The sequence below is a fragment of the Gossypium raimondii genome, chromosome 5 (genome assembly GCF_025698545.1).
Source record: "Gossypium raimondii isolate GPD5lz chromosome 5, ASM2569854v1, whole genome shotgun sequence".
NCBI lineage: Eukaryota > Viridiplantae > Streptophyta > Magnoliopsida > Malvales > Malvaceae > Gossypium > Gossypium raimondii.
In genome coordinates, this window is record NC_068569.1 from 12,763,956 (window position 1) to 12,786,654 (window position 22,699).

Sequence of the window (22,699 nt, forward strand, 5' to 3'; positions counted from 1 at the left end):
AAAATATATTTGCATTTTTAAAAATAAATATGTTCATATATATAAAAATTAGTTAAAAATATTAATATGTGTACATAGATATGTATACTAAAATAAATATATACATATAGATAAAAATAAATTACATATAAATAAATAACAATAATTATATTATACTACAAAAAATAAATATGCGTATATGAAAAATATATATACATATATATATTTTTTAAAAATAACTAAATATAAAAAAAGAATAAAAAAACTAATTAATAAAAAAATAAAAAAATGAAAAAAGACTAATTTGAACTGTAAATAAAAACTCTGAGGCAAATCTATACATAAATGGAAACTGAAGGACCAAATTGAATGCGCATATTACATGGAGGGATTGGAAGAGAAATTTTCCCTATTTCCCTAAACGGCGTCGTCCAATCAGGATCGAATTGAAATCGAAAATAAATAAAGGTGTAAATTTAAAAATAAAAAAATTTTAATTACAAAAACATTAAAAGACGGAGGGGCTAAATAAAAAAATAAATAAAATTCGCAGTGGTAATCGTAAATAAGTAAAAAATAATCGAAAAAAATAGTAAGCCACTTTTAAAAAACTGCCAATCGTTCTCTTTTTTATTCCTCCTTCTTTTTTTTCTTTTTTTCTTTTACAATAAAGGGAGATGCCTCTATTTATAGTTGAGCCTCCCCAAATCCAACGGTACAGATCAATTACATCAACGGCTGAGATTAAAGGGTATCTACAAATTAAATTTCTAAGATTACAAAATCATATCTTCTAAAATTGCATATCATATCTAAGATTATATATTATATCTAAGATTGCATATCATATCTAAGATTGCATATCCCTGAAGATTATGTTTCCATAAGCTTGTAGATGGACCTTCAACCTTTTCAAGTAATAGACAATTCCGATCGAGTCAAATGATATTACTTTGAGTTTTTTTTTGTGAACCCGGGCTAAAATTGAGTATTACACAGATTATTTCGGCTTCTGTAGTTTCACCCAACTCCCCCAGAACAAAAATGTATTTACCAAAAACCTGATTGGGAATTGGGACCGAACTTCAGTTGCGGTAAAATATGAATAGGAAGAAACGTCCACCTAACCCGTGTCTTAGTATTAGCACGATAAATATATATCCATATTTGAATTTCATCTTAAGCTAAAAAGTCCAAACAATTGCCTAATTTCCTTAAATATGTACTAGTACAATAACAAAAAGTTCAGAAAAAGGGAATTTGAGCGTGAGATAGTGCAGCAGCTTTTAATATGCTCACAAGGAAAAGGTTCCCTTCCACTTCAGACTTGACTGAAAAGGGCAAGTAAAATAGCAATTGACGCATACCCTAGAGAGAGAGGAGTAAAAGCTAATGGCTCTGAATCTGATTAATCTGTTAGACACAAGAGTTATTTATGATATGGTGGGTTTCCCTCGTTTCGTTTGCACATGCATTGCATTTAAGAACTCATGTTTGGTTGGCTAGTGGGTTTGAGTAGTACCCTCCACCCATTAGCTTCACTGCTTTTTATCCACCCTTCTGTTTTTCTCTTCACCCCTAATATTGCCTGTTTGCTTCCTTACCCTTGCTTAATTAATTAATTACCAATAGCCCATTGGCATTTAAATCAAACCACTTGTATATAAAAAACAAGATAATTACCTGAATTTGTTGTTCGTTTTAAATCTAAGATTCTTTTTGTGTGTGTGTGTGTGTGTTTTCATATAAAAGAGGTTAACATGTATGTTAGAATTTTAATCATTACACAAATCCGTGAGGAATCGTCTTAGCTATTATTGTTTTCTAACATGGCTATGATTAGCCAAATCTTTACCTTAAATTTCTAGCTATATACTTATACCAGAACAGTGTCAAAGGGAAATGTCTTATTATTTTGTTTCCTACCATTCATGTAGGGATTGGGTTTCACGGGAGTTGATTATCTTCTTTTATAGTTGAGGCAATTTGTATTGTCCCACTTCAGACTTTTTAACCTGGTCTTAGCTCTTTTATATTCTCCACTACTATTCCTTTCTTTGTCCTAAGCTGCCGACCAAACACACTTCACAATCATGCCTGTCCTTTCTCCAGCTTCTTCTTCTTCTTCTTCTTCTTCTTCCTTTGTTTTCACTTGTTTCTTCATCATTCTCTTTGTAACCATAAACTCCTCCAATCCTGTAGCCATTACCACCAAGGCCAAACGCCCCCCACGCCAGCTTTCTGTCAATTACTATGCAAAATCTTGCCCTCAAGTTGAGCAACTCGTCGGCTCCATCACCTCCCAACAATTCAAAGAAATCCCTGTCTCTGCACCTGCCACCATTCGCCTCTTCTTCCATGACTGCTTTGTAGAAGTAATGCAAATTATATTCAATTACTTATCAGTTCTTACTTCTGCATGCATGCAAGCACATGTTAGCATTAATGCGCCTACAATGCTCCATTGATTTCCAACCATATAAAATTTTAGCTGATGATTGATTCAAAATTTTGGCTTGGATTACTGTTATATTGTAGGGTTGCGATGCGTCTATCCTTATAGCAACACAGCCTGGAAGTAAAATATTAGCAGAGAAAGATGCAGCGGATAACAGGGACCTGAGAACAGAGGGGTTTGATACAATAACGAGAGCCAAGGCTTTGGTGGAGAGCAAATGCCCCGGCATTGTCTCTTGCGCTGATATTCTTGCAATTGCAGCCAGAGATTTTATCCATTTGGTTAGTGCAACCGTTTTCACTTTTTATTGGTCTCGGTTTGCTTCTCATCTCATGCATTAGATATTATCTCTGTTTACAATCATATTGCTGAGGGGAAAAAAACAAAGAAATTAATTTGATATCGTTACATGCATATCTTCCAATTGGGATGATGTTTCCAGAGTCGAAGATTGGAGAAAAATATATATTAATATTACTTATTTTCTGCATTACAGCTATACTTATCAGTTGAAACTCTCTAATAAGACACGAAAGATATTCATATTTCCATGTGCCTATTTTGTCTACAACGAAACTTGTTGATTAGCAGCCAAGATTCTGCTGCTAAGCTTGTCCTACTACCTGATCTTGACTTCAACCTTATGTTGAGTCTCCAACATGTTTGATTTTATTATATCACTATCAATGTTAAGACAGCCGAGTCCTTTGGTTTTAATTAATTCATCTTAAGATATGTTGGTTTTCAACTAACGAGGAAGTTTAGTAAATATTTAATGGACACTGGTTTTACTGTGATTTAATGTGTTTCCAGGCTGGGGGACCTTATTACGTAGTGAAGAAAGGAAGGTGGGATGGGAAAATATCAATGGCATCCAGGGTCCCCAACAATCTCCCACATGCAAATTCAACCGTCGACCAACTGATCAAACTCTTTAGCTCAAAAGGGTTAACCATCCAGGACCTCGTTGTGCTCTCAGGTGCGCACACCATCGGCTTTGCCCACTGCAAGAACTTCGTGGACCGACTCTACAATTATAAAGGCACTAAGCAGGCTGACCCTGCCATTGATCCAAGGCTACTAAAGGCCCTGAAGATGTCATGCCCACAGGTTGGTGGTAATGCTGACATTGTGGCTCCATTCGATGTCACCACCCCATTCGTATTCGACCATGCTTATTATACAAATTTACAGAGCAAACTGGGCTTGTTAGCTTCAGACGAAGGTCTATTTTTGGACCCGAGGACCAAGCCTCTGGTCCAATCTTTTGGGCTAGACAAGGCAAAGTTTTTCCTGGCCTTTTCAGCAGCTATGGAAAAAATGGGCTCAATTGGCGTCAAAAGAGGAAGAAGACATGGAGAGAAAAGGAAGGCTTGTAGCATACACATGTGAAGCTTTTTTTTCCCTTCCCATTCATATCCCTCCCCCTTCCCTTTTTTTTAGTTCTAAGCTTTCTTTTATTTATTGATTGGGATTTTGTAGGCTTTTGTGAATGTCTAGAAATTTAAGTCCCCAAACAACATGGAACTTGGTAGATAGGAGACCTTTATATCGATCACTTTTCAGTGGTTCTGTTTTTCTTTTTGAATTATCTTGACCGCAAAGTGAGAGAAAATTTGTAGGCTTACCGTCAAGCTATAATTACATCGCACTTTATTTTAAGTTATTATTTCCTTTCCATAAACCTCCAAGAAAGGATATATTTGGGCATGCAAAAGAAAAAAAAAGAAGCATCTTCAAATTTAGAGTCAAAGCCTCAAGTAGTCTCTTTAAGCCAGACTTCAGAAAGGGCTCCACACAAAAACAGTGGTGAATTCAATAAATTTTTTTTAGGGAGGTTGGAAATTTAATTATATTTTTGATAGATTAAAATATAAATTTATTATATATTAATTTATAATTTTATCATTTTTGAAGGAATTAAATAGAAATTATTTCATTTTAGGAAGTTAAATGTAATTTTATTATATATTAATTTATAATTTTTTTATTTATAAAAGGACTGAATTGAAAATTTATTATTTTGGGGCTAAAGTACAACTTCACTATATATATTAATTTATAATTTCTCTATTTATAAGAGGATTAAATTGAAAACTTTTCTCTTTGAGTCACCTCTACACAAAAATAAGCAGAAAATTCTTTTACTAGTTGAGTAAACTACACTAACAAATCATCTCATAATGAGTAGTTTCTTTTATGATCATCAACTAAAAAAAGTTATAATTTAGTCACTAACACTTTCGAGATTGTTTTTTATCACCGTTAAGTAACGGAATGATAATGTGACCCTTTTAATTGATCTATAAAACAAATTTAGTCATAAGCTTTTATACTTATTGTCTATTTGGTCATGATTTTGTATAAAAATATAATAAATATATAATAAAAACTTAACATATATGTAAATACACAAAATGTTAATAAATAATAAATATTATATAAAGATTGTTATGGTACTTTCATATATTATTTATGAGGAATGATTCATTTACATTGGTGCAAAACTAAAGTTGTTTTACAACATTTAGTATTTTTTTTGTAGAATTAATATTTTAACAATCTAATCATAATATTTCATATTTCATCCATATAGATCATGCATGTTAAATTTAACATGAACTAAAAATTTCTAACTATTTGTTTTATGCAAAAAGAATTCAACCATATAATAAATATTAAAATATACAATATTTTAGATCAAAGTGATAGAGATATCAAATTGGTTCTAAAGTTTACATGCATGACAAGTACAATTATATCCTAAATTAAATGGTTGAATTGTTAAAACATTAATCCTACAAAAGATCTCGAAAGGGTGTAAAATAATTTTATTTTATATAAGTAAATTCTTCTCTATTATTTTTATTATTTTTACATAATAAGTGTCTTGCTTATATATAATTTACATGTTGGCATGGTTTTTTTTTCAATGGTCACATGGTCACATGATCATATCTTTAATGTTTGTTTATCTTCACATGATAGGTTTTTTTTTTACTTAATTATGAGGATCCTAATTTAATGTGCTAATATTGGACTGATCATGGAAATACTAAAGGGTTTAGGGTATGACTTGAATAGGAAGATGAACATTTACTATGTTGAGTTTGGTAAATCATTGAGCATGCGGTTGAGAATGTTAAATGAAAAGGATGCCATTGTGTTAGAACTAGCAACCCAATTAGTGAAAGGTGGGTTCTTGACATATATGTTAAACATTTGGATGCTAAAATTGACCATGACATCCCTACTGCATTGCTTGAACCTTTTGAGGATGTTCTTGACATATATGTTAAACAATGGTGTACTATGTAAGGGTGAATCAGATGAATATAGTGCATAAATGGTGTTTAGGGTAATGTTGGTAGTGTTTCAAATGTTAGGGGTATTAATCTAGGAGGCAATTGTTAGGATGAGTATAGCAATAGGGTGAAGGTTTAGGGTGGTAATAAGTATTTTGTTTCATTTTACTTCAAAATTTTTGAAGGCACCAACAAGGAATTAGATGAAAATTATGTTAAGAAAGTGAAGTCTTATAATACTTATAATACCTACTATAAATTTGTTCCTTTAGATGATTTTTTATTGGACTTTTTTTTGAATAATTTTGTTATATATTCCGATCATATTTGCTCTTTTTAATACAATACCTAAAACTACCCATAGACCCTCCTAACTCATAAATAGAAAGATAATGCGCTTCAGCGTACTCGAACCCACATCCTCCTGCGTTGACAATAATATTCATACGAATTAAGCTAAGACTCAATCGATTCTATTGCTCTTATATATGGTGTAACAACCTAATTTTCAGTGGTGTCAGAAACAATGATTCGAGATCACTAAATCCGAACAGTGAGTCTTAAAATTTAATAAACTAATAATTATGGGTCAAGCGTGAATTTAGAAGAATTTTTGAATTAGTAAATTTTGTTATTTATTGAATTTTGTGATTTAAAAAGAATTTAATAGTTAAATTGGGTCTAAAATGAGGTATCGAGACCTCAAGTTCATAAACCAAGCCATAAATATTTTTATAAATATTTATGGAGTGTCATTGAATTAGTATAAAAGTTTCGTTAGAAAATTTTAACGTTTGGATAGTCAATTAATTAAAAAAGACTAAATTGAAAATAGTGCAAAATTTGTTAAATTGTGATTAAATAGCTTAAGTGACTAATAAGGAGGGATTTAAAAGGCAATTAGGCCTAAAGTATATAGGCTGGATGGTTGGGTAAGAAAAATCAGCAAGAAAGTAAGGAGAAACAAGGGCAAAATTGGAAACTTTACAAATTAAATATATAAAACAAAGACAAAAGTGAAAAATCTAGAGATTTCTTCATAATTTATCAGCAAAAACGCCATAGGAGGTCTGAAACAAGTTGGTTTCTCATATTTTTATATCATGTGAGTTCAATTCTTGCTTTTTCTTTGAAATTTTTATGTTTTGTAAATTTTACAATTAGGTCCAACTATCGAATTCATTAGTTTTTGTTTCCATGGGTGATTTTGCAAGTTACTATGAATAATTTCTGGAATTTTATGATGAATTAATATATATTTTAAGTTTTAATTTCATTATATTATGATTTTATTAAGTGATTTTAGCATAAAATGATTTTAGGACCTAATTGTGAAAGAGTTAGGAATTGAGGTTTTGTACTGAAATTATGAATATAAAAGGCTGTATAGTAGTCTAAAATGGTTGGATAAGGTGTTAATTGAGAAAAATTATATCAATTGAAGGGTTAATTGAGTAGGGACCAAATTGTAAAATTGTAAATTTGGGGGTAAATGTGTAATTTCGAAAATTGAAAGGCATAAATTGTGAAGTAAATTAGTATTGAATTAGATGCTAATGAATGGAAAAATTTATATTATAGACCGGGAATCTGAAGATAAACGCAGAAAAGAGAAAGTATCAAACTAGTTTCTGAACTTTTACAACTCCTACAAGTTGGCCCAAGTAAGTTTATACGGCTGAAATTTTATGATTAATTGTTAATGTGGGAATGATATAATGTATCAATCTGTATATTGTTGTTGAATTATGATTATGGTAAAAATGAGAATAAAATGACATTGTTAGTTCAAATTAAAGGATATGTAGGATTGAGTACATACGTTCGGAAACCAGTGATGAATTGACGAATAAGTCCATGGTGGATCCATGGAAAAGTGTGAAACATAGGTATGGTATTCCAGTGAAGAAAACCATACTGAGTTGTGAAAAGTAGGTATGGTATTTCGGTAAAGAAAAACATACTGAGTTGTGAAAAGTAGGTATGGTATTTCCGTGAAGAAAACCATACTGAGTTATAGCCTTGTGAAATATTCAAGTAAATTGTGGCATCGGGCAAACGATGTACTCAATTCAGTAAGACAATCCTTAATTTGACAGGTATTTGTAAGTGCAATTGAAGCTAAATGTCAGAATAGAAGTTGACATCTGATATTGAGCTCGATTGGATAGATTCATTGTTTGAGATTGTCGTTGGCAAGAAATGTTGAATTTTTATTTGTTTATTAATGTTGTTAGTGAAATTTTGGTAAGATTTTATTATGAGCCTATGAACTTACTAAGCTTTCTGTAAGCTTACTTATGTGTGTTTATTATTTCTTGTAGATTGACATATATATATCTTCGGAGGATCGGATCTACATCAACGATCACACTATCCAGATTTACTCCGGTAGATTTTGTTAAACAACTTTTTGATTTATATGGCATGTATAGGGAGTTGGTCAGTTTGTGTGTATTCTTATGATATGGCTAAGAAGTAGCAAGTAAATATTTGATAATGATTAACTATTGAATTGGCTATATAAGAATGTGTTTTGGTATTGTGTATGCTTAAATGATAGTTAATGCAAAGAAATTATAAAAGAGTAAAAATTTCCAATGGAACAATTTTTGGACAGCAGCATTGATGTGATTTTGAAAAATCACTAAAATGGTGGAAATTGAATTAGAATTTTAGTGAGATATGAAAGTAAAGATGAATGAGTTTATTTTCACATGAAAGAAATGCAGTAAGCAAAAGAGTTGTATATTTTAGATATTTTAATTTTAGTGAGACAGAGTCAAAATAGTTTTTAAAATCCCTATTCTGACTTTAGAAAATAATTAAAATTGTACAGAAAGAATTGAGAGTTATAATTTATATGTATAGATTCCTTAGTGAGTCTATTTTCAATATAAATAAACAAGAATGTTATCCGAATTCTGTACAATGAGAAAATTAATTTTTAGTGAAGAGGAGTTAGAGCTGTCGAATAGTGAAACGGGGGAGACTTTAGAGAATAAACTGTACTAATTGGCTAAACCAAAAATTTTGAAAATTTTATTGTAAAAAGATATATGAGTTTAGTTTTAGGGAAAATTTACGGATCTAAATTTTAAGTTTCGTAACTTGAGTTATAATTAAATTAGTAACTATTGCGCATGTGGACAGTTTTATTGTGAATAATGAAATGAATTGTTTTAATTTGTTTTAGTATTTGAAAAATTATTAATGTTCCCGGTTTGGACTCGAACTGTTTTTATTGCAAGATTTAGGGTCTCGAGATTCCTTTTTAGGGATATATTGAATGAACATGAGTGAATTAATTTTTAAAAGCAAATTTTTTATGCTCCGAACTAGTAAGTTAAGTTAGGTAATGCTTCGTACTCGACTCCGATAACGGTCTCGGGTAAGGGGTATTACATATGGGCTCTTTAAAAATCAATTGCGTGATTTTCCAATTAGGAGAAAATTAAAGTTTAAATATAAAAAGAGTGATAATTCAAGAATAAAAAGTATATGTAGTATCAAAGGATACAATTATAGGGAGAGTAATTATTAGAGGCTACAATAAATGGAATAGAACAGTTTTAACATTTGTGGTTAGGCTTTATTATTTTAATGAGTTTATAAAACATAAAAGATTAATTATTACAATTGCTTCAATGGATGTTTTGTAAAAGAAAGGCTTATAATAAATTTGACAATTAATATTTATATGTTTTGTCAAATGATCTTAATTATATTTTTGAGTTTTTTTATCATTAATTTTTGTTCATTTTTTCAAATTAATTTTTTAATGATTTGATGAAAACACCCTTAAAAAAGTTAACGGGATGATGTGAAATTTGATATGAAGAATATTTTAATGAGATATAATTTATTACTTAGATAACTTAAAAAATAATTACATGTATAAAATAATAAAATAAATAAATAATTCATGAAATTTAAAAATAAGTTTTAATTAAAAGAAAATAAATGTAATTATCTAAAAAATTTCAAAATGAAGCACAGATTCAATATTTTTGGTTTGATTTACTAATTGTCTTTTGAGATCTCTTAGTAAACAAACGTATGCATTCATTTTCAAACTTTTTTAGATAATTATATTTATTTCCTTTAATTTAAGAGTTATTTTTTATTACATGTATGATTTTTATTATGTAATTATTTTTAGGTTGCCTAAGTAATAAATTACATCTCATTAAAAATATTTCATATAATTTTGTTAATTTTTAAACAGTACTTTCATCAAATCCGTTAGAAAAACAGTTTGAAAAAGAGAACAAAGGTTGATGGCAAAAAAAGACTAAAAAATACAATTAGGACCATTTTGACAAAATATATAAACTCTAGTGACCAAACTTGTGATTAAGAAAAAAAGAGAGGAAAAGTTGAAAGGACATTAAAGGCAGCCGACAATTGCAGTCAGAAATTCAATCAAAGCAGTGCATCGCCAATCAATGCGAATAGCTCAAAATTCATTAATTTTCTTTTTCGACATTTTTTCTTGGATCACAAAATCCCCCAAAAAGGTAGCAATAGCTGTAAGTTACCCGCAATGAAGACCAAAGGTGGGTTTTGCATTGATGTTTGAAATAATGTTAACCTTAAAAAAGTTATTATATAAAAAATTGAAAATTTGAATTTTTGAATTTTTAAAAATCAATTCAGTTGTTCAACTATAAATTTATCCCTTATTTTTATAAACAATAAACTATAAATATGATTTATATATTCAAAATAAATTTTGTAAATAAATTATATTAATTACTTAAAGTATTTAAATTTAAATTTTATATATCATAATATTAATAATGAATTCTCAAAAATTATTTTACTATATTTGTATTATAATTTAAGTTAAATACTTATTAATTCCTATCAAGCCGAGCAGACTATTCGGTCCTTGGACAGGTCTAATGATGATGATGATAATAGTAATGGCAGCAATATGTTAGCTCAATGACAAAAATATTATGTTGTGGGTATAAAAACTTGACTTTAATCCCAAGCAATTGAAAAATAAAAGTTAATTTGCATTAGGTTCAGTTATTCTATAACTTATAAAAATTTATTAAAGTTGTTATATGTGATTTTAATAGTTAAACATATAATTTATATGTTTAAATTATATTTTACAAATATTTAGAATTAAAATTTGATATATCATAATATTAATTAATTTAAATATAAAATTTGAATTTTGAGGGATATGGTATAAATTTATTCACTTAATTTAATGGACAAAAAAAAAGTTGTAACTGTATTTTGGTGTGTTTTATTTTATTTTTCATTATTCAATTTATGTCACCAAGTATGGTTGATGAGGCCGACATTTTTCTTTTAATTATTGAAAACATATATAGTTTTATTAATTGCACTGAACAAATGTACTTGTCTCATTTAAAAGTTGTCATTGGGAGGAAGGTCGAAGAAATAAATACCAACGTCTTCATTTACAAGTTCAGAAGCAGGGATTAAGGGGTACTAATTATACCCCAGTAGCCAGATTATATAAGGGCTAAGAAGGGGCTTTTAATATATATATATGTACATGCGGTAGTTGGCCTAGCCAGTTTAAATCAATAAGCTAGAATCTTTTTAGAATCAATCCGGGCTTGGAAAGATGATCTGGAGGCAGCATATAGATTTTTATATGTACCACCTGGGATTCCATTTTATTTGCTACTGAATTTAGGGTAAGACATGATCAATCACTTATAACTAAACAGGTCTATTTTGATAGCTAGTTGTCAATGGGACCAAACTTGGATTGCAATTTATATCATATATTAATTTGATGCATTTTTCAATAATCGTTGACTAAATATTTGTGTCTTCTTGAAAATATATATATTTATGTCAACCACTAGATACCATACATTTCAATGATTTCCCTTTTTTTCGGTGGATAGTCGTGAAAGCTAAAATAATTTATTGGAAGGGTCCACTTTGATTATTTGCCCTAACCCTTCATAAACACTGCATATAATTTTTTTACACATTAATGGTGCACACAATAATTTTACATGGTGATTGGTTGTCTAATTTGGTGGAATTTTGCATAGGGAATCGGGGATTCGTTGATTTTCTTTTAAATTTTATTATTATAAATATTATACATTCATAATTATAAATATATATATTCAATCAATTAAAATATAAAGTCAAAACAGTTCAAAATTGTGTAGAAAAATTAAAAAGAAGTAGACAAAATTTATACATAAAATTCAAGCCTAAATACTCTTTAAGATTTAGAAACTCCACCTTAACCAATAAACTAAATCCCCAGCCAGAATCTGGGAACCTGCCTATCAAATAGTATTAATTACTCACGAAATCTTGTCAACCATTTTATTTTTACTTGTATACAGTACAATAGCCATAGGTTTAAAAAATAAAATAAAAATAAAAAGTTTTAAGTTTTAAGGAAATTTAAAAAGTTTTAAGATGTAACCCTATATTATTTGGATCCAATTTATTATTCTATTAAACTTGTTGAGTGTTTTGTTATATGTTCTCTCGGGTGAGAGGAATCGGGTATTTATAAGATACAATTACTGATCATCGAAATGATATTTTAAATAGGTTCTATGCATACAAACACGTATATTGTTCTAGACTTAACACGTGTTCATCGAACTACCCATTTGACTTCACACCCTCTGTCTACGAACACCCAAGAACATGCGAGTCTGGCTTGAGAGCTCATCACGCGAGCTTTCCCGGTGAGCCCGTGATGTCTTTACCTTGTGGGGCCCAGATTCCTCTGTATCTACTCAGGTTATGGGTTGATAGTTTGAAGTTTTATTCGAGTTTCAAATTAATTGCATAGTTCACCACTCTATTTGAATATCATAATTTTTTATTATTGAAATATTGAATTTTTATTGAAAAATATCAATTCAAATTCAAAGATTCAAACTTGAATTTGAGCATAAATATCTACCTACTCATTGACTGCAACGTGTTATCCATGGAGTGGAAACTTGAAGATTTGGTTAATAGGATATCCATGATCAACTTAACAAGTCCTAAACTTTTACGACTGTAACTCCATATTTAATGCAATTAGTTTGCATTTCTCCATAACTTGGCAGACGCTGTTAAATGTTTCAACCAACACAAACCAGCCCGTCTGAGGCCTATTTAAGATTTGAAGTACGGCCATGGAAGAGTAACATCCATTCCGGAGTATAGTATTTCTAATAAATTAAGGACCGGATTCCCTTTCCAAGCTTCAGCAAGCCAGATATGGCTCAAAATATGACCAGGAGAAGGGTTGTTTTGGTGCAGATTTTGGCACTAGCCTTGGCCGCTGTTATGCCATTGCTCTCAGGAGGTGTGGATATTCAACAAGTTAGGGTGCTGGCAGCTAAATTCAACGTGACTTGCGTAGTGGTATTCGGAGACTCCAGCGTGGATCCAGGGAATAACAACTATATTGCTACGCCCTTTAAGGGTAATTTCCTACCTTATGGGAAAGACTTCTTCAGAGGCCACCCGACTGGACGGTTCAGCAATGGAAGGCTAGCCACTGATTTTATTGGTAATTTACTGCCTTGTCTCTCAGAACTTGATATGTCAACTAGTTTCATACTGTAAATATAATTTTTACGCTTTCGAGTTTCCAAACGCCCTGCATCATCTTATCATTGGCATCAACTGCAGTTAACAGACTGATACTGATGAAAAATGTTGGGTTTTTGGCTCATTCACTTTGATTCATCCTTTACAATGACTAAAAAATTATTTATCTGAAGACCTACTAATTATGAACATATAAAATTAACTAATACCCATACTATAGTTTAAAGAGTTTTGACAAGATTATTTACATGCAAGTTTTGACAACTTCAAATATTAATCTATAGGTTTTGATTTTGATATATTTTCCTTTTGTTTTCTATTAAAGACTCATAAAGATTAGTACAAAATATACTAAGCATTAAATCGATAAGACAACTTCATTAGTTGGTTGTGACCTGATAAATAGAAAAGAAAGCAAAGATGAGTAACATGAAAGTCTAAAATAGACTTCTAACTAAATATATTTGTTTTTCTTACTTTAATGTGTTAAAAATACGCACAATATATATATTGTACTTGTGGACTCTCATATATTATATATGTTTCGTTGGTTCAATTACCAATCATGCTTTTAAATGTTAAATCATATATACATGCTAGCAGCTGATGAATCGATCACTCTCAACATTCTAGGCTACACACATCTTTATCAATTCAAAAGCAGTGAAAACAAATATTCCTTCTTTCATGCACGATTAATTTAATTTGTCGAATCTGTATTCAATGTCAAAAGCCAAAGGAAAACTTTGATTTTGGCCAATAAATATTTGAGAATGTCCTCTGCTCACGTAGTGTTTATTAATAAATGATCAGCTGAAGCTTTGGGTTACACGAGCGAAATTCGACCTTTCCTTAACAAGAGATTGAGACCAGTTGATATCTTACATGGTGTTAGTTTCGCATCAGCTGCTTCTGGTTATGATGAGCTCACTGCCAATCTCTCAGTAAGTCTGCCCCTTTTATTTGGAAACATATATATAAATATTGCTCGGCAAAAGAAATTTTATTGATAAAAGAGAAACATCCACTGTTACAGTGGTGATACATCACTAATAACATAAAGAGCAACGCCTAAGCATACACCGACAACAGGCCTCCGATAGGAACACTCAAATCATCAATCTCCAAACAAGTGTTGACCCAAAACTCCAAGATCGGCAAACCAGAACAAAATACTCAACCTCAAGCCATTCACCAAAACAAAATATATGGATAAGCTATCAATTCCACCCTTCCTCAAAAGCATCAAGGGAAAAATTGATGAAAGAATTGAACCCACCTCAAATGACAACTACTTGATAAGATATCGTTCTCCCAAAAACCAGTAAGACATGGAAACATAATCAAACACCAGCTTTAATTTACCCTCAGTCCAACCTTCATGGGAAGCTTAGACAAACTCCAATTCAAGAGGCTCAACAACCAAGATCAAATAGGAACACTTTCCTCAACTTATCTCTTCTCATAATCTTCCTTTTTCCAATGCATGTGTGCATGTGTGTGTTTATATTTTTGTTTTTATCGGTGAAACAGCATGTCCTGCCGGTTTCCAAGCAGCTGGAGTATTTCAGGGAATATAAGATGCGGTTGAGGCAACTGATTGGAGCGAGGAAAGCAGAAAATATTATAAAAAATGCGGTAGCTGTGATGAGTATGGGCACAAATGACTTTCTTCAAAACTACTATTTAGAACCCATTCGCCCCAAGCAGTATACTTTGGAAGAGTACCAAAATTACTTGGCCTCTTGCATGTCTGACGATGTTAAGGTGCCTCCCTGTCTCTCTACTATACCCTACTTGTAATATATCTTGTATAGAGCATTAACATTCCATTTGGTTGAAAGGAAAATACTCAACTCTTTTAAGATTAGTTGCATGTAGTGAACAATTACACAGGTTAACTATTTACAGATCCCAACAATCATCTTCCTATCCTATTCTATATTCTGTTGGTTTAACAAATTCCAAGTCGTTTTGATTTATTGCAGACGATGCACAGTCTTGGGATAACAAGATTAGTGGTAGTTGGGGTGCCTCCCCTGGGTTGCATGCCCCTTGTCAAGACTCTAATGAACCAGGAAACATGTGTGGAAAAGTATAACAATTTCTCCTCCTCCTTCAATTCCAAGCTACAATTCAAGTTGGAAGTCGCCAGGACAACATTAGGGATGAAAATTGGCTACGTTGATGCTTATGGCATCTTTGAGGACGCTGTCAATAACTCCAAAAAATATGGTTAGCTTTTAATCTTTCCCTTTTTATTTTCTGTTCATCATTTGAAGATAGTAACATGTAATAACTTCTGGATAAAAAAATAATGAAAAAAATGACAGGTTTCATTGAAGCTTCAAAAGGGTGTTGCGGGACGGGGACCATAGAGTATGGAGATACATGCAGAGGCATGAGTACATGCGCTGATGCGTCAAAATATGTATTCTGGGATGCTGTTCATCCCACTGAAAGAATGTATGAAATAATCGCCGGCCAGGCCATTGATTCTCTCCGGAAACAGCTGATGACATAGCTAGAAGCCTGCAAGCTGCAATTTTGGGTAGATCGGTGCGTTAATTAAGTATGCTTTGTACTAAGACTCTACGACTACAAGAAACTGTTTTGTGTACTTTAGCATTTTGGCTTCTCCTTCTATTGTTTGTTTATCAATCTATCTACCATTTTTGAGGTACGCTTGTTGGATCGAAAAAGTGAAAGGTGGAAGGAAGGACCGAAAAAGTAGAAAATAAATATATTGAGTATGCTTGTTTTTCTTTTTTTGGAGAAACATTATAAACTATTGGTCAATAATATACGTTTGAATTTTTCTTTTTATAATTTTGGAAAATTTTAAAATTTTTTATTACAATTTGACGAACTTTTTTGAATTTTTATTTTATTTTGAAAAATTAAGACCTTTTAGTTAATTTATTTTTTAAAAAATATAAATTTCATAATCTTTTATATTTTATAATTTTTAATATAATTTTAAATTATTAGTGTATATAATAAAAATTGTTAGCAATAAAATAAGATTCAAATTTTAATGGAGCCTTCAAATTGTATTGGAATTGTCGAATTTGACTAAAATAATCGGTCGAGTATGGTACAAAAGTAGGTGGCTTATAGAAATGTCAATGGTGGACGAAATTATGGTAGAGTGCAAATTTCATTAATTTTAAAGCACTGGTAATTGATAAACCTCTAATTATGAATCATATTTTTTTTTCTTTTTGCGAAATTTTCAGTCACATGTAAGTCTAAATGGTATCTGTTGCATTAAATTTACATGTCACCGAGCATTCAATGTACTAAACCACCCACACATACAAAAAATATATATTATTTGTAAAGTAATATTAGCTTTAATTATATATATATATTTATACATCACTCCACCAGTCGAATATCAATCCTGGATCAATGAATCGATGACAGGACGACTAGCCATAAACAAGTTGATGTATGTCTTTTCAGTTGGGTGAATTGAGTCAAAAAATACATATTTAGATGCGTCGTTGCACACAAATGATCCTGGATTACACAAAAATCCTGCTTCTAAATAACCACTCCCACAGCAGCCATGGCTAACCTCATCGAAATCTGCAGAGAAATAATGGGAAAAATAAATATATAGCAGATGAAAAACGAAATCTGGGTTACTGATATAATTACAACGTAGAAATTAACCACACATTATATTTTAATTAGAAGATCATGCTTACCATGTTTTCCGAGCCCTTGAATAATATCAACCAATGGTGTGAAAATGTCGACGTAAGTGATTTTTGAATCCAGATGAGCTAATCTACCCTGCATGGAATTCAGTTCATTTTGGAGCATTTGGTTATATTCCATTCCTACTTGAGATAACTTTTCTATGCAACCACGTTCGAGGATGGCGTTTTCAGAATAGAGAGTGATCACAGCCGGCAGACAACCCATGGGAGGCAGCCCAGTAACTGCGATTCTCCGAGCTCCTTCATCCCATAAATCCTGCGGTAAACATATATATACACACTAATTAATTAATCAACGCCTTCCAAGTTGTAGGGCTTGAAGACTGCCCTAGGGCCTAGGCTGTTCTATTATTCTTAAACACTGCCCTCCAATACCTATCCAGCAAGTTGATTGCAGTAAGTCAACCAATGGAAGAATTGGAAGGTGGTGGTATTTACCATGTAGTTAATGCTAGGACCCCATACATTCCTTACAGTCCTTTCTACGTGCATTACAAATTTGTTCAGATTACTTAAATTCGATAGTAACTTTAAAATTTTATTTATCTGTACTGTTAAAAATTTGTGTGGCTGAAGAAATAATCATATAACTACACATGGCATGTTATGTGTGCCTCGTACTGATGTACAATAATAAAATTTTAACGGTAGAAATAAATTATATTTTTAACAGAAGAACTGGTTTATTTTTTGATCTAATATATATGGATCAATATATTTATTTTTTGAGTAAAAAGAGCAAAGCAAAATACACACAACCATGCAACCTTTTATGTTATCCAACAAATATATGAATGGAGGAGGTAACTATTTGTAACTCACATTTGAATAGTCAAATTTTGACTCAAGCCCCATATCCCTACAACCTTGATTAACTAGCGTTTTTCTTATCCAGAAAATATATGGAATGCTGTAGCCACTTGTAACTCACAGTCGAAAAGTAAAATTTTGGACGGCTCAAGCAACCCCTTCCTCTTCATCAAAAGGTAGATGAATAAGTTATATACCATGAAACATATATGGTAAACTAGTAGCATTTGTAGGTTATCCCTAGTTATTAACAATCTACTCCTCCGTATCGTTAAAAATAGGAAATTAATTTTGGATTTGTTAAATATATTATTATGATCTCTTTGGATAATTGTAGTAGTTCTAATTAAGCCAAACCTGTAGGACTTGCTTAAAACTTTGCAAGACGAACTGTTGATAAGCTGAGACGGTATAGCTCTTTCGTCGAATTGGTAAGGTGAAATAGTTGACTACAAAGTCATTAGTACCACAACTGATGAGAAACACAGATTCTTTGATAATAGCTTCCGTTCTTCTATTTCCAATGGCAGATTGCAGTCGGTTTTTATACTCTTTAAAATACTCCAGCTGCTTGGGTAATGAAATCACGCTCTGCATTTCAACACATTGACATTTAAACTTAATTAGCTTTTCACACTCTACATTATAACGTATACATCAAAGAGAAAAAAAAGGGAAAAGGGAGATCAGATGCGGACAGATATCTGTGGTGTAAGTGGATCAAATCCAGAGCCGGCGGAGGCGAAGCTAACTCCTGTCATCAGCTCCTCAATGCTAAGGTTGGGATCCAAATATGGTGGCAAATATTCTTTTATGCCTATATAAGAAACTGCCCAAACGTACCAAATGAAAGCAGCTCAAGTTTACTTGCACCACAAAGGATAATGTACCAAATATCATGTTTCATTTGAATGGATAATCAACCTACCAATGAGATCGGTGGAAAGCTTCCCGTTAGTAAACCTTCCGGTCGGCACGTGGTCTCTAAAATCCTTTCCATAAGGAGGAAAATTGCCCCTAAACAGGGTCTTTACGTAGTTGTTGTTCCCAGGATCTACCGTCGAATCTCCAAAGACAAAAGCAGCCGTAATCTTGTTGTTGAAGGGCCTTGGCTTTAGCGAACCTTCAGCATGAGCAACAAAAAACATGTAGAGAGAGAGAAGAGTAAGAAGAGGAAAAGAAAATTTGTGACAAGACTCCATGTGATCCTCTAGTTTGATAGTGGGAACTGAACAATTTTTGGACTGATCGACTATTATTGAGTGTATGGGGGATATGCTTATTTATTATAGCCTCCCATTAGCCAGCGTTATTTTTTGTCTGTCACAAAGGTGAAAGTGGGACAACTTCAAGCAGCAGTTTAAGTTTCTTGACAAAAAAAAAAAAAAACAACATCATCACTAATGTACAGTGTTTTATCGCCCTTTCTATGTTAGGTTGCTGTAGTTTGGAAACCTAACCTTTCCTGATTAGTCTTTAGCTTCTCAACTACCAAATTACAGAGCAAAATTTGCCAAATTAAAATTAGTCAGAGGCTTTTTACATATCGGGAAACAGTATCCTTTTGACAAAAGTTTGCTTTGGTAAATTAGCAGTTGAAAACGTTGTACTGAACATTTTTTATACATAGTAGTAACTATGTTGTGTCACTAAAACTTGTCCAAAACGACTATTATTGAAGTCTTGTAAAACGGGTTTTTTTCCCATTTGATCACCCAAAAGTGATTGAGTGTGTTGAAACTTGAAAGTAAGAAGCTTCTGCTACAAATTTGGTTGTTTCGTGTCCATGACTTTGGTCGACAATTACATGATACTATGAAATGTTAATCTCATAGACGTGGTAAGCTACTTATGGGGTTTAGCATTTTAGATTTAAAGTTGAGATAAACACTCTGCTCTAATTATTTCCCTAACAAGTTAATGCTACTGCGTATATATATATACACATTAATTATCAGAAGATGAGGTGGTTACTAATTAATGAAGGGATGTCCCAACACGGAATATATAAAATTATATTTTACACCCAATAAGAGAAAAGATGTGGAGCCACTATTAAGAGGAAACAGCCACAAGATTAAATAAAATAATATATATATATATATATATATAAACAGTTGAGATATATATGGTGAGGATGAAGATCCATAAACGTGTTAACATTTTGCCTTATGCAGTGAGCTATGGGCCTATATTATAAATATATAAATTTTTCACTGTAAATTTCAGAACTCTATTTGCTTTTCGATATCATCACACACAAAAATGGGGGGATGGCTGGTGCCTGGAGCAGATTCCTGTTTATTTTAAGTTGTTTGCAGAGCTATTCATCACCAGAAAAAAAGACAAAGTTATAAACAAATAAACAGAGATTGCAAAGTTTTCAAGCCAATCGAATTGAAAATGTGTTGCCATAATAGAGGTATGGATCAGAGTCTGGACACTCAAGTTGAGGCAGCTTCAAGTGCCCGTTACATCGAAAGCATAATCTAATGGGAGAAATTAGTGTGGGTGTCCCAACTTTCCTTTAAAAAATTGACAGTTCCAGAACAGATTAGTTTATCATTTCCTCTCTCTCCCAGCTCCAAAATTCTGCTGTATGGAAAAAGTACAGTGAGATAGCAACAGGATGAGCGAATAAGTTGTCGGAGAAGACACATTATGTTTGTGAAAGAAAATGATGATGTGAATCCACAAAAGTAGAATTTTATCGTTCTGGATACCATGTAAATATTTTAGCTTGTATAGGCATTTCATATTCATCGTGAACATATATATGTTATATAGCGCGCAGTGTATGTTAATTAATCAAATTTTGTTAGTAATGCCATTATGGCACAGCTGCAAGTACTCCAATGGTGACCCCTGAACCACTATTTGCAACTAAACATGGACACTTTTTTCTTTTGTTCTGAATTTAGGACTCAACCACTTTTGGTTTGTTTTTTTGGACTGGTGACTCAACCACCAATTTACTTGAAAGCTAATGTTATTAGCTTATTGAGGTAAAGTAAAATGAGTATAAAATTAAAGAAATAATCGTCATATAATAAAGCTTTGAATGGTTGATCTTTAGTTACATTCTCTTACATCAAACTTTTGAAGGATGGTGAGATGTGATATTAGAATTTGAACCCACTATTTCTTTTATCATTACAATTTGTGCTCCTTTTTTAAAAAAAATTACGGGGTTTGCCATCGTGGGTGCTTTTATTTTTGGTAAATCCTACAATTGGACATACAATTTTCATAAGTTTTTATTTTGGATATTAAAAATAAAAAAAGTTGCAAATTGGCGCTGTCATTAACAACTGTATTCATTTTAGTTGTAACAGCCCAATTTTGGGCCTAGTCGGAACAGTAGTTTTGGGACCACAAATCTGACGAGAATAAAATTTATTTTTATTATATTTTTATGGTCTACGATTTCACAAAATGATTTTACGAAAAGTTTGTTCGAAAATTTCGACGTTTGGGCACTCAATTTAGTCAAAAGGACTAAATTGTAAAAAATGCTAAAGTTGAAATCTACATGTTAGAGGTGTCCAATTGTTATGAAATTTTAAATTGGAGGTCCTTATATGGTAATTAGACCATTGGTCAATTTGGTGGACAGTTAGGCATGTTTCCAAAGTTTTTCATTAAGGGTATATTGGTCATTTAGTTATTAAAATGAATTAAAAACAAATTTAAAAGCCAATTTTTGTCCGTCTTCAACCCCTAGGCCGAAAATTGCATGGAGAAACCATGGCTAGGGTTTTTCAAGCATCCGAGTTCGATTGTAAGTTCGTTCTAGCCCTGTTTTTAATGATTTTTACGTTTTTGAAATCCTCGTAACAAGATTTACCTATTTTTACCATTATTTTGAACTAGGGTTTGTGTTTAAAAATTTACCCATGAATGATATGCATTTATTTTGATGTTTTATGGAATAATATGAATGTTTGGAGTGTGATGAATATCTTTTACTAAGTGATTCTCGATGAAAATGCCTAAAAGGATTAATTTGTAAAAGTTATAAAATATGTCACAAGTGTGCGAATAAGGGAGAATTGTAGACTGCTATAGTTATGAAAATGGTTCAGCTAGGCCTAAAATGCAAGGAAATTGAATAAAAATTATTTTACGAGCCTAGGGGCAAAATTGTATTTTTGTGAAACTTTAGGGGCAAAAATGTAATTTTTCCAAAATATGATTTTTGGACTAAATTGAATAATTTGAGTGTTAAGTAAGTTAAATGTGTTATTATAAATCAAGAAAGACTAGAAATTGACTTTGATCAGTGAAAAAGAAAAGTGAGAAATTTCTCGGTTGAACCTCCAAAATAGAAAAGATACGAATGAAGTGACAATAATGATCACATGTGTAGCACGGGCTGTGTGAAAGCCACTATGTGAAAGAGATAGTAATGGTCACGTGTGTAGTACTATGTGTAGGCTACTACGTGTACCGGGTACCATTGATTATAAAGGTGGTTGTTGTGTGCTGATTCTGTAACAGCCCGAATTTGGGCTAGTCGGAATAGTAGTTTCGGGACCACAAATTCGATGAGAAAAAAATTATTTTCATTATATTTTTATGGTTTACGATTTCACAAAATGATTTCGTTAAAATTTCGTTCGAAAATTTTAACGTTTGGGCACTCAATTTAGTCAAAAGGACTAAATTGTAAAAAGTGAAAAAGTTGAGTTCTATATGTTAGAGGTGTCCAATTGTTATGAAATTTTAAATTGGATGTCTTTATATGGTAATTAGACCATTGGTTAAGTTGGTGGACAAAAATGGGTATGGTTAGGCATGTTTCTAAAGTTTTTCATTAAGGGCATTTTGGTCATTTA

At 31.7% G+C, this 22,699-nt stretch overlaps 3 protein-coding genes across 3 annotated transcripts; 2 read left to right on the forward strand and 1 right to left on the reverse strand.

Annotated features, from left to right (window-relative positions):
• The first annotated feature begins 1,852 nt into the window (after window positions 1-1,852).
• On the forward strand, window positions 1,853-4,099 carry LOC105771250 (peroxidase 19). The gene is made up of 3 exons (XM_012592665.2): window positions 1,853-2,354; window positions 2,518-2,718; window positions 3,251-4,099. The coding sequence occupies exons 1-3, from the start codon at window positions 2,073-2,075 to the stop codon at window positions 3,827-3,829; spliced, it is 1,062 nt and encodes a 353-aa protein (XP_012448119.1). The 5' UTR covers window positions 1,853-2,072; the 3' UTR covers window positions 3,830-4,099.
• Window positions 4,100-12,879: 8,780 nt separating this feature from the next.
• LOC105770573 (GDSL esterase/lipase At5g45950) lies at window positions 12,880-16,145 on the forward strand. Its single transcript, XM_012591830.2, has 5 exons — window positions 12,880-13,279; window positions 14,134-14,264; window positions 14,854-15,087; window positions 15,309-15,555; window positions 15,654-16,145. The coding sequence occupies exons 1-5, from the start codon at window positions 12,985-12,987 to the stop codon at window positions 15,842-15,844; spliced, it is 1,098 nt and encodes a 365-aa protein (XP_012447284.1). The 5' UTR covers window positions 12,880-12,984; the 3' UTR covers window positions 15,845-16,145.
• A 493-nt stretch (window positions 16,146-16,638) lies between these two features.
• On the reverse strand, window positions 16,639-19,128 carry LOC105770800 (GDSL esterase/lipase At5g45960). Its single transcript, XM_012592142.2, has 5 exons — window positions 18,790-19,128; window positions 18,560-18,690; window positions 18,219-18,452; window positions 17,037-17,307; window positions 16,639-16,914 (listed from the first exon to the last, which is right to left on the reverse strand). Exons 1-5 carry the CDS (start codon window positions 19,061-19,063, stop codon window positions 16,721-16,723), a joined length of 1,104 nt encoding a protein of 367 aa, XP_012447596.1. The 5' UTR covers window positions 19,064-19,128; the 3' UTR covers window positions 16,639-16,720.
• Between the last annotated feature and the right edge of the window lie 3,571 nt (window positions 19,129-22,699).